Raw genomic sequence first — 12,965 nt, 5'->3', positions numbered from 1 at the left:
TATGTATATATATGTATATGTATATGTATATGTTGGAATGCTTTGGAGCTAATTATTGTTGTTGGGATAACAGGTAGCACTTGTAGGGATCAGTTATGGAGTGGTGACTCCTGAAGCTTACTGGAAATCTGTGCTGCCAAACAGTCATATGCCCAAAGCAATCAAGGATCTTCTATACACTCCAGCAGGTTCAATCTCTATTTTCATAATTATTAAATATCGTTATAACAAAATTGACTTTATAAGATGCTAATCAGGTAAGTGTTACTGGGTATCACTTATCTTATTGGGTGAGCTATTGTCATGACCGAGAATCTTACGTAATATGTGCTTACTTGGTAAGCGTTCATTAGGTAAGATATGTTTATCAACAATCCATTTTGAAGGTCTAGAATCAGTGGCGGACCTATTAAGCCCCAAGTGGAGTTAAGTGCACCTGCTCAGTTTGTTTTTGTAAATAGAATTTCTTTTGGAGAATTAAAGAAGCACCAACTAAACTTTGGGAAAAAAAATCTAGAAATCAACCAAAAAAGCTTTAAAAAAATCCACTAAAACGGTGAAATTCGGCTAAAACATTGATCCACCTTAAAGGTGCATCCGCTCGACGAAATCCTGGGTCCACCACTGCCTAGAATGTTAACTAAAAAGGTAAGTGACGGTGTAATTCTCGCTGATAAACATTTGGTAAAAGATCCGTAAATATATAAATATTTTAATAGATTATTTTATAATTAGATTTATAAAATCAAATAATTATACGTTATATATAAATGTTTTACAATATATTGATAGAACACATATGTACTTATATTAGTTTTTTAATATGATATTATTTAAAAAATATATATATTATAAAAATTAATATCTTATTGAAAAAAATAATAGCAAAATTTATTTCAAAAGTATTTTAAAAAACTGGTTACAAAATCATCATCGTATCAACTTATTGTAACACTTTTACATACACAATTTTAAAAATATTTAGAAATATTTAGGGTTTTATATAAACCCTATCATGTCATAGTTTTAATTTCTCTCATCATATCTTAGTGGTTTCTTGCAATCGTGTAATTTGTACAAATTCGCCGGAAATAAATTTGTCGATTTGCAGAATGGACGGAAGATAAGAGCACCGCGGTGGGAGTCGGCAAAGGCGGTGTGGCAGTTGACACCCGAAAACCAGGGAAAGGAACCCATGTAGGTGTCGAAAAAGGTGGCGTGGCGGTGCACACCGGAAAACCTGGGAAACGCACCGATGTCGGTGTCGGGAAAGGCGGCGTGGGGGTGCACACCGGAAAACCCGGGAAAGGCACTGATGTCGGTGTCGGGAAAGGCGGCGTGGCGGTGCATAGCGGCCACAAAGGGAAGCCGGTTTACGTCGGGGTTCATCCCGGAGCGAATCCATTCAATTACCGTTATGCTGCATCCGCGGATCAACTCAAGGATGATCCAAATGTAGCATTGTTTTTCTTGGAGAAAGACTTGCAACAAGGCAAAGAAATGAACTTACATTTCACAAAAAACACAAACCAAAAATCAACCTTTTTACCTCGAAAAGTTGCCGATTCGATACCCTTTTCGTCAAACGAAATCCCGCAAATCTTTAAAGATTTCTCGATCAAACCCGACTCAATGGAAGCAGAACTCATGAAGCAAACACTTATCGAATGTGAGAATAAGGGAATCGAAGGCGAGGAAAAATATTGCGCGACTTCCATGGAGTCGATGGTCGATTTTAGTACCAACGAATTGGGGAAGAAAGTGAAAGCGATCTCGACGGAGGTGAACGCAAAGAAAAGCACCCCATTACAAAAGTACACGATCGCGGGTGCCAAGAAACTCGCGGCAGATAAAGCGGTGGTTTGCCATAAGCAAAACTACGCGTATGCCGTGTTTTATTGCCACAAAACCGTCAGCACTCGAGCGTATTCGGTTTCGTTGGTGGGTGCGGATGGCACCACCGCGAAAGCGGTGGCGGTGTGCCATACCGACACCGGAAAATGGAACCCGAAACATTTGGCGTTTCAAGTACTTAAAGTGAAACCAGGAAGTGTTCCAATTTGCCATTTCTTACCTGAAGATCATGTTGTTTGGGTTCCATATTAATAAATATAGCAGCAAAACACATTATATATTGATATATATATATATATATATATACACATACACACACACATATATATAGTGTGTGTGTGTGTGTGTTTTCAAGAATCTATATGGTGTAGCATTCAAGGGTATTTATGAAGGAGTTGTTGTAACCTTCTTTTGTGTTGGTTTATCAGTATTTGTAAAGGTTATAAATAAATACTCTTTTGTTAATTAATTATATGTTTTTATGATAATTTTGAGAACTGGCGTTTAGAATATCGATTGATTTATATTTGTTTTACAATGTGAACTTTTTTAGTCTGTTTGTGAAACAAAATTTACATGTACAAAAGCTTTACATTGTGAACCGCATACATATAAAACAAACACATTGTGAAACAAATATATGTTCATCAATACATTAAGATAAAAATGTTCACGCTTATCACAATATGTAGAGTTCTCAAATGATTTAAACTCCTTTAACGTTAAACGATAAGTTAAAATGGTAAATACGTTAATCGAGTTTTTTGTTTGTTTGGTGGGTAAACCGACTAATCGGCTTATAAGAAATATCCATTTCAATTCTTGTCAGAAGGAAGGAAGGATGCGTTTCATTTATCATACAACGGTTTTATTCCCTGTTAAAAGAACATATCATAGTGGATCATCGTGTCTTGAAGTGGGATAAAGTGATATATGTGTGAACCACTCTAAAACTTAGTGTTTGTATCTCTTACTCAAATATTAACAGGGTGTTTGGTTAGAGGTATTAAGCAGTAATATATAAAAAAGAAAAAAAAAAAAAAACTGTTTGGTTTTCTATAATAGAATAGGCTCATTCCTCCATATGCCCAAAATTTCATTCATGGTTAAATTGGGGGGCGGTCATTTTCATTTTCATTTCTCAGTATGAGCCAAATAGACCGTAATTTATTTGTTTTGCTGGTTTGAGTGGTCTGAAAGGTATACAAAAGATCAACATGCATAAATTTTATAGAATTTGCTTAATCGACAATAAAGCTTGTGCTATTGGAGCTTTTCCTCATAAGTCACGATTCGAATCTTACAATATCACGGAGAATTTTCCTAATCATTCTCCAGAATCCTTGGAATTAGTTAAGTTGCACGCAAAACTGACCTAAACATCCATAGTTAACAAGAAGAAAAACTTGCATACTGAATGTATTTCACTCCAAACACAATTGAATTTAATAGAAATAACCATTTTCAGGCTTTGAATTCATCTCTGTCATATCTCTCTCCAAATTTTGAAAAATATCACCTGCACCTCTTCAATTTACGAAGGGATCAAAATATAAAAATTCTGAAGTCTAGGGATCAAATCTGTAAATGAAATAAAGGTCCACAAAACACTTGAGGAAGTGTTACAATTAATTTATATATTTGGTCCCTATATTTATAAACCATGTTTACATTTTAACGTTTTTACAAGTTGAGGAATTGCAATAAATTAGGGACGAATTATGTAAATTACTTGAGGATGTAAAATAGTGAGATTCTCAGAAAACCCTAAACCCCCAAAAAATTTCTAACAAATCGTTCTTTAATTCAAACACACAGACATAAATTGAATCTTTCATCCTCCTCCATCAACACAAACGCAGAAATTAAATCGAATGGCGTTCAGGTCGAAGGAGATGGTGAAGAAGATAATGAAGAAGATCGGCGGCGAGAAGAATTTGGAGTCAGGGGTGAAAGAATCACTGAAAAAGTGTTTGCCGGACAGCAAGGTGGTGATGGGTAGAGCGCAGCGAGGAATTTTTGCCGGACGTCATATTCAGTTCGGCAATCAAGTCAGCGAGAAAGGTGGAAACAAGTTAGTTCACACACTCTCGGTCTCTTTTATAGATCCTTAATCTTTCATTATTTAGAAAATCAAATGATAATTTTCTACTTAGATTCGACTTGCGACTGAAACCAACTCTGCTAGGATTTACAAAGCTGATAGTAAAATTGATCATGCTAATTCTATGTTAGTAGAAATGTAGGGTGTTTCGCAGAATGAGTACTTTAATCCGTTTGAATTGCATTTAAAGGCTACGAAGGTGTTTCTTTAGGATGAGATGCACCGGATCAATCCATGTATCAAGCGCGATTAATGGTTGGGTTTATTAAAGGTCATCAAGAGTCCAGATCACTAACTCTCCTTCTGACACGATCCATCTCCTATATATATATATATATATATATATATATACCTAGAAGAAACATATTTCTTTGGTGATTGTTTGTTGCAGGGTAAATTAATGATGAAGGTTGGATATTTGGGTCACTAACCATGTAATAAATGTGACATGTCTTTCTAGATTATTGATATTAAGACTGCTACATCCACCCATGCTAGTGGATTGATTTTGAATATCTTGCATAAAATTACTTGACCTTGGTCAATAAGAAGATACTCCTTTCTTAGCATGCACAACCGACTAACCAAGAACCAATAAAGGTATCCCGCGGATGGTTAAGCAGTTTTCAGAATCAATAGATCATGAGAAACAGTCAATCCCACAGTAAAAGTCAGCACCTTTAGCTTCTTTTAATGTTACTAAAGAACTTTCGACTCTGAGGTCTAAGTGAAAAACTTCAATATGTTCACTAAAGCAAGTGTAATACTCCTGAAGAGAATGACAACCTTGATCGGAAAGAAAAAAAAGGCATGAAAAACAGGATACACTAATACACATAAAATGTTGTAGTCTTCCTAAAGTAAGTTAATGTCAAGTGTTGTTCTTTGTACAGTTCCATGCTATATGGTGGTCACATTGTCCATTTTAATAGTTCCGAGAGGGTACATTGTATACCGCTGTTAATAGCAATCTGTTCCTCAGTGGAATTGGGTGAATCGTCGGTCAAATAATGAAAGTGGCCTTTTATAAGGTGCTGCCCAACAAAAGTTTACCAAGGAGCCCAATTCTTCTCACTTAACTTTAGAGCAATCATGAATGGGACAAATTATCCCTTTCACTAGAATCAAACATGGCTTCCTTCAATTAATTACCTGTAATTGGCATTGTAGAAACAAAGTCCATCCGTTATTAGACTAGAATCTCAAATCACGAATAGAGAAACTAGTCCAACTAGAAGCTGTAATAAAAAAAAGCATATCAAGCAACTATGGCATTGGAGTCCCTAATGTTACGGCTTTTTTATTGTTATCGTTTATACGTATTTTTCTTCTTAGAATTATCTTTTTAGTTCCAATGCCATAGTTTTACACAACAAAGATTTGCATTAGGACACCAGAAGTACCTACAAGAAATAGCACAATAGTTGAACACACCAAAGATTATTATATGGAAGTTGAAAAGGCTTCCCAATTATTTCATTGAAATAGTTTGTTCCGAATACAAAAATCTCTACTTTACATATAGATTACAGGATAATCAAATAGTACAGAGAGAACTAACCTGCTTTAGAGAAAAATCAACCGAGGAACTAAGAGAGTAAGAGTTCAGGGAATCGGCCTGCTTTAAATTAAAACAGAAAAACCAAGAGAGGATTCAATGTCTTGCTGCTATGTTAGAGGTTGTTGGTTCGTGTTGTTTGAGAGAAGGGTAATAGGCCACTGCTTTGCTGGTGTGTGGTTGCAGAGTACCTTCTCTTTCCTTTCTAATGTGCCCTAGGAATTTAATTGTTTCAACAGTCATGCGCCTCATGTGAAAAGGCCCTCTCTTTGCCTTCTGCCTCAAGCCTAAGGCTCATGCCTCGTTGGACCCTTCATACTTCAGCCAAGTGATGCTCTAGCATTGTGCCTCACTAAGCCCTCCTGTATCTCCTGGGAATTCATGGTCAACCATTTGGGGATACTGTGTTTTTGTGGACAGGAATATTGGTTCTCGGAAGAGTACAAAGCAACTAACAACACCACAATCTAGTCCCGTGTTTTAGTACTTTGTTATGGCGAATGGCAAATGTTAGATGATAAGTATCAAACAACTGTTTGTGGGTTAGGGAATCCCACAGATAAACTGAGGCAAAATTGTGATAATCAATTATTCAATTTGTCATCCATATAACAAAGAATGAAGTTTCTTCCAAATATAAAAAAGATTTGGGATGTGAAACTTTCGTAATTGTTACTAGGATATGGGAAGTTGAGCTCTTCAGATTGTTACTTCCAAAAGTAAGGATGACCTTAAGCTATATTTTTTGCAAAAACCATGTGCACAAGTGGCCTCAGTTTATGATGCAAAGGGTAGTATAGTCTTTTGTTTGCTTGTTTTCCAATTAGCATCTCAAGTTCTCATTTCTTTAAGCAGATGTTATTCGACCTGAAAGACTGTTAGCTATCTCCTAGAATTTATGCCTAGAATGCCCTAAGAGTAGTATTCTTTGGCAACTTTTATCTGTATGGTTCTGCACTTTTACATGCCTGCCAGTCTGCTTATTTCACCGTGCATGTTTAGTTGCTCTTTTTTTAAGTGTTTGTTGTCTCTAATCTGGCACACAACATTTGTATCATCTAGTTCAGGATGGAGATCCCCCAACTTCCCTTCGTGGGGTATTTGTCGATCGAATACTATTTCCAATTTAATATGTTGTCATTAACCACCTGTTAGTCGCCTTTGTTATTGAACACAGAATAGCACTTTTTCCACTCCATTATTAATTGGCCATGTGAGGATCTCGAAACTCATGGTATAAACTTCTTTAAAGCCATTCATGTTCCACATGAGTTACCAAAAAAGGCATACAACGACGATTAATATTGGTGATAATCTCTTTGTAGTATTTTTTGCAATTTGAGACATCAAAGATAGGGTTGATGTTCATGATTGGTCTTCACGTAATCGTGCTACCCTTAGGGGTAGACATCACGTCTGTATACAACCCTCCCTGCTTTCGAGTGAGATATATTGGCTTAGTTTAGTTTGGTTATTTTTGTGATTATGGGATGACGACAGGGACCTCCATTAGTGATGTGGTCTTGGTCTTCCCGTCTATAATAATCATTCTATCTTCTATTTTTTCTCTCACACTTTTCACTAGCCGATGGTCTTCACAGAAATAACCACTCAACTCTTTAGGGTAGAGATTGGGTATGCTTACATTTATCTCCCCCCTCCCACCCCATTCTCTCGGTGGGACATACTTAGGGGATGTTTGGTTGGTTTTCCATTAAGTCCTGTATAGATAAAGTTATCTGTGTGGATTAATCTGTTTGCATAGATTAGGAAGGTTTTTGTTTGGGAGGTTTTTTTTTCATTAGGTGAAATGAGCATGTTTTTTAATTGGGAAGAGCAGGTTTGGAAAAAAAAAAACTTGGCTTTCAGCATAAAGCTCCCCCTAGAAGCTTATTGAATAAGCCACTTTCTATATTATTAAGCCACTACCAAACGGTCATGTATAGCTGACCGAATAAGCTGAATCCCATTAAGCTCATTAAGCTGCTAACAAACAAGCCCTTAGTTCATTTGGTTTATACTCTATTTCCCTAGATAATAACCATTTAGAAGAGAAAACTACATTGCTTTTTTTCTTCCGACATTTTACCCTTTTTCTGCATAGAATGTATGTTACGATATGAACACGAAGTTTTCTTGATTGGGTAAATATATCATGGTAACAGGACTCGGAGGAACTGGAAACCCAACGTACAGGAGAAGCGACTCTTCAGTTATATTCTGGACCGCCATATTCGCGTAAAAGTAACCACACATGCTCTTCGCTGTATAGACAAAGCAGGCGGGATCGATGAATACCTGCTAAAGACACCATACAAGAAGATGGACACAGAGATGGGTCTCTTATGGAAAGCCAAGATCGAGAAGATGTATCAAGAGCTCGGAAACATGGAGGTTTCTTTCTTTCCACTAGAGGAGGAAACCACACTTGCAGAGGAATTCAAAGAAATGAGAATAGAACAGAGGGTTGCTCGTAGGGATGCACGAAGGAAGGCGTACGGTTGGTCTCCAAAACCCGAGCAAATTGAGGGTGGAAGTGAAGACGTTGAAGCAACACATAACGAGGAACTAGTTGCGAATTCATAGGTGGTCGCTAGGATCGGTTTTGAGTTGTTTTGTGTTCTTTTTTCGATGTTCCGGAAAGATCTGGTAAGGAATCCTTGGGGGGGTTTAGTTGCAGGTTTTTTGGTAATGAATTTTGGTAAGGAGTAAGTCAGCATTGTAATAAGCTTTTGTACAAGTACAAAGACCAAGGAAACAATTGTTTAAATCGTTTTATGAGAAGAATATTTAAATGGGAAACCATTTTTTTAATTAAATCAGATAGCTTGGTTACTGCTATGGCAACTCGCCTGCTATTTTTGGTCCATAATGTGATATTGTTAAGAGCTACCCCACCACAAACAGGTACTTACAGTCAAAACACTTAACCAAAAAATACATCCTCTTTCCTTGTAATCATATTATTCATTTCAATATGTATAGACGTGGAGATTGGAATCAGAACACCTTCGTTTTGTGAAAATGTTAAAACATCTTTATTCCATGTGACAACAAACGCAAGGGGACCTTGTGGTATGTGGGCTACCGAGGTCGCTCCAAAGGTCACCTGTTGAATTAGTATCACATATGATGGATTGCAATATCAAATGTGATCGATATATTAGAGAAGATGTTCTCACATTTTTGTAGAATTATTCTTGTTTGATTATATATATATATATAAACTTGGGATCACGTGATACCAACCTGTTTCATGAGACCACTTTTTTACACTTGAAATTTCTTCTGTGAATGTTTTGGTTTTTTTAACTTCATAGTGTTTTGCTGTGAAATTTCAAGTGTTAAAAAATGGTCCGAGTCTCACGAAAACAGGTTAGTCTCACCTGAACCCAACCCCCCCCCTCTCGCTCGTGCTCTCTCTCTCTCTCTCTCTCTCTCTCTCTCTATCTATATATATATATATATATATATATATATATATATATATATGTGAATGGTTACTAAAATATTCCCTGGTTTTTCATTTTTTTCCACTTTTGCCCCTAACTTTGGCAGTAATTCTACAATGGCAAGAAACTGCTTCACCCAAAGCAGCAGTTATGATGGCCATTTTGGCATCTACTTTAACGATTTATAAGTATTGTATGCCTTGGCATCTTGTTGGAAGCAATCAGGGTTTCAAAGGTACAAACACATTGTAAAATGTAACCCAAAACTTGATGATTAAAGAAAACACACAACTATTCTACCACCCAAGTTTCTGCAGGAAAGAGATGCCACAAATAACGACCACCGAGTAAACGCTACAATCCATGAACAAAGCACTTGTACCGGTTTTCATCAACATACCCCACTCCAAAGCTGTACCGAGATTACTGGCAAAACCCGTCTCGCCTATTGCAGATCCCCGACGTTCTTTCTGCTTCACTTTTTCCAAGAGCAAAGGTGCAGCCACGATGGTTATGTTGGTCAATAGGAGTAGAATCAGGGGCCTAGAAAGTACGAGATTCTTTATAATGTCGCTGCCCAGAATAGGGAAGCCTGCATATGAAAACAGAACTAACAGGGCAGTTATAACAGAACAGATTTTTCGGATGTCTTGTGATGCTGTAATGGCAGGACGTATTCGATTAGGAGTGAGAGTTTCGTGAAGACGGGTTTGTGATTCAGACTTTTGTGACTTGTTGGAGGTGGATATTGGTGGGTTCGGTTCTGTTAATGTGGTGCTAAATGATTGTGTGTTGCTGGGTGTAAAAGATGGTTGTGGATAGGTTTCGGTTATTGTCTCACATTTAGGCATTACTGGTTGGACATCATTCTCAACATCATCACCAGCAGTCTCTGTGTTTAAAGGTGAAACGGTGTTTTCATCTGCAAAAACGAGTCAAACAGAATGAAATCGCGTGTTCAATTAAATTTAGCATAAAATGCCAGGATAAACACTTTGTAGATCAAAGACAATGACATACTCCATACCAAAGTAAATGGGGAAATTTCCTTTTTGGGATGTCCTAATGCAACATTTCCCTTTTTAGCAATCTTACAAAATATCGCATTAGTTTAGGTCCAAAAGAGTCCTTAGTTTCATCATTTATCAAGGACATTTTATATTTTGAGTAATAATTAATCACCGTCATCAACTTACTCGAACGTTGCATCTATTTTTAGGATGGATGGAGTATGAATGTCTGACCTCAATGCCATGTGTTAGCAAAATGCAAACCCTACCAACATAGAATGTGTAAATACAAGATTCTTCTATTGTCCTCCCAACCATATTTTAAAGGAAGAGGAAATGGAGAATAACCGATGTAGGAGAGCAGAGCATGCACCGAACAATTCTTGATTTCATTAAATTGCTACAATTGCTTAACAGAAGGTTCACATCAAAGCTGGCGCAGGTTACAAACCTTTTGGATCCGACCACTGCCCTAGTCTTTTATTCCTTGTGTATCTAATATGTACTTGCATGCATATGCACACGTTCATATGCACATGTGTGTTTTGAAGGAAACAATATGTAGGTAAATGTTATGTAGAAGACCGTTAATGCTTGTTCAAATCCCATAATGCTTCTCGGAACTTGTACATTTCAACCAAGGAAGATAAATAATAAGCGAAGATAACACAATATGGTGCCAACTTACAAAAGATGATTAGATGAATGCAAAAATTGGCTTCTAATTTTAAGCTTATATAATTGGTCATACAAAGTTGTAAGCAAAGACTACCAAAAAGAAAGTATGATAAATGAAGGAGCTAACAAAAGAAAAGACTTCACATTGCTTCTCTAAAACTTGATTACCTCAATATGCAGCTCACATTCCTCTTGGCTATCACATCAGTGACATGCATGACCTTTCATTCAAACAGGGGGCTTTTCCACTTGGCTATCACATTGGCCTAAACAATCGATAAGATAATAACTCTAATTGAAGGGAGAACCTACTTATCCAATAATTCTGACCGACTGTTCGCAGATACAACACACACACACAAACATATTTGGGTTATGTTTTCCTTTTCTAAGTTGGATAACTAGTGTGACAGGCTTACTTTCCCCAAGCTACCTGCAGCATTGCATCAATTTCTGTCCACACTGAACAAAGTGAAACAACTGCATATTGACAACAGATTCTTCTGATTTCAATTTAGTTTTATTGACAGAAAAGATTAAAATAAAAAATTTCTTTTTACTGAACTTTTGTGACAACCCCCTGTTTTCCCAGCCATCCCCTCCCTCTATTCTAGTTTTCGAGATAGCCCTTCTCCCCATCAGCAAAACTTTCCTCCAGTTTACTGCCACCACTCTAGTTATTCAGATTAACATGGTGCATGATGTGGAGGTAGAACGTCTCAACAGCATTGAAAGTTGGAATGGTTGATAAAAGTGAATAACAAAATGACTTTGATAATTTTGGGGCAGAATTCTTCAACCATTAACATTTTCTCCATTGAGAGTGTGTATTAGGTTTTAGTTTTGGCCAAACGAAGAACACTTAATTTTTCCTGCCAATCTCACATACTCAATTCTCCTTAAGTTAGTAGTTCCATTTTCGAATTTACTATCTCTCAACAATGGCTTCGTCATCTCCTGTATTTCCTTCGAGCTCACTTTAATTATTTGTTTTAGATCACCTTCCCCCAAATTGCCTCTTGCCATCTCACAGACTTGGTAAAATCAAAATAAAAAATGAAATCAACATATCACAACATGAAGTTTGCTGCATCAATCATCCACAGATCTAATAGGTTTGATCATCAACAATTGCATCATCAACAACAACAAACAGCTCATAAGTGCACATGTATATCAACCACAATCGAGATCTTACAAGACACTAACGGAATCGAATTACTATCTCCAATTCAAAAGTTCTCAATTTAACAGAAACTACGTACGGATACACAACATAAATCCTCAAAAGAAATTAATCATCAACGAAAATTAAAAATCACTGCTCAAAGAAACACATACCGGAGGTAGGGACCTGATCAGAGTTCCGGGAAATGGAAGGAGGGCATGGTGCGGTAGAAGAGTGATGCGGCTGGGCTACAGGAGGAGTCAACGGAGATGATGATATGGACTGGACACGACCAGTGATGAGAGCCAGACGCTCCGATCCTCTCTCGGCGATTCTCCGTCTTCGAGCGGCTGCGTCCCTGGAACTTCCGCCGTTCGTCGCCATTTCTGTGGTGGTTCAGGAACGAGAATCGTCGTTGTCGGTGAGTCGCAACTCGGTATCCATGTTTTGAGTCAAACGCATTTCCCCTACATGCGTGATGCGTCTCCCACGCAAAATAAATATCAATTAAATATTTAAATATAATTATCGGCAAAATATATTTTGTGCTAAAAATCGAATTTGATTGTAATGTTCAGGATTAAGTTAATATAAAATTGATTTGATATTCTCAAGGGTAAATAACATAAAAAAGTCTTATTATAGATGATATATTGTCAAAACTTTCATTTTGATACATAAAGATGTAAAGTTTTAAACATTTAAGTATTTGAGTAACCGGTTGAAGCATTAATTATTTCTTTTAATAAACCACAATACATAAAAACTAATTTTAGATTAAGATATGTATGTCAGCAAATAATCCTGAGTTGGATATCACATCACTCATCACATCAGCATGGTAATCGGTTAATGCTTCAACCTATTACTCGCGTACTTAAATGTTAAAACTTTACATCTTAGATATTAAAATGGAAGTTTTGAAAATACATTATCCAAAATAGGAATCAAGTTATGTTATTTTTTCCATGCAATTTGCCCTATTTTAAACTATAACTAACAGATTTGATTTTTAAAATTTTAATTACCATAATAAATTTAACTATGGTTTCTAATAATCACTTTAAAACCGTTGTTAGATATTTTGGTTAGAGTAAGATTTGGTTCTTCGATTTGTTTTTCTTCAAGTTATTTAAGAATA

The 12,965-nt window shown here is 36.6% G+C and overlaps 3 protein-coding genes across 3 annotated transcripts in view; 2 read left to right on the top strand and 1 right to left on the bottom strand.

Moving 5' to 3' along the window:
• LOC112520185 (BURP domain protein RD22-like) overlaps positions 1 to 2,319 on the top strand; it is a 21,791-nt gene extending 19,472 nt beyond the window's left edge. The window contains exons 2-3 of the mRNA XM_025128486.1: positions 74 to 188; positions 1,112 to 2,319. Coding sequence (XP_024984254.1) covers positions 74 to 188; positions 1,112 to 2,106 — 1,110 coding nt within the window. The 3' untranslated portion in view covers positions 2,107 to 2,319. The remainder of the gene's footprint in view (positions 1 to 73; positions 189 to 1,111) is intronic.
• Positions 2,320 to 3,627: 1,308 nt separating this feature from the next.
• Positions 3,628 to 8,335, top strand: LOC112518882. Its single transcript, XM_025126666.1, has 2 exons — positions 3,628 to 3,928; positions 7,682 to 8,335. The coding sequence occupies exons 1-2, from the start codon at positions 3,729 to 3,731 to the stop codon at positions 8,100 to 8,102; spliced, it is 621 nt and encodes a 206-aa protein (XP_024982434.1). The 5' UTR covers positions 3,628 to 3,728; the 3' UTR covers positions 8,103 to 8,335.
• Positions 8,336 to 9,128: 793 nt separating this feature from the next.
• Positions 9,129 to 12,315, bottom strand: LOC112520280. The gene is made up of 2 exons (XM_025128588.1): positions 11,998 to 12,315; positions 9,129 to 9,890 (listed from the first exon to the last, which is right to left on the bottom strand). Exons 1-2 carry the CDS (start codon positions 12,206 to 12,208, stop codon positions 9,265 to 9,267), a joined length of 837 nt encoding a protein of 278 aa, XP_024984356.1. The 5' UTR covers positions 12,209 to 12,315; the 3' UTR covers positions 9,129 to 9,264.
• Between the last annotated feature and the right edge of the window lie 650 nt (positions 12,316 to 12,965).

This window comes from Cynara cardunculus, assembly GCF_001531365.2.
Source record: "Cynara cardunculus var. scolymus isolate 2C chromosome LG 10, CcrdV1, whole genome shotgun sequence".
Lineage (NCBI taxonomy): Eukaryota > Viridiplantae > Streptophyta > Magnoliopsida > Asterales > Asteraceae > Cynara > Cynara cardunculus.
Note: the sequence above shows the minus strand (reverse complement) of the source record. Positions and strands in the feature narration are given on the sequence as shown.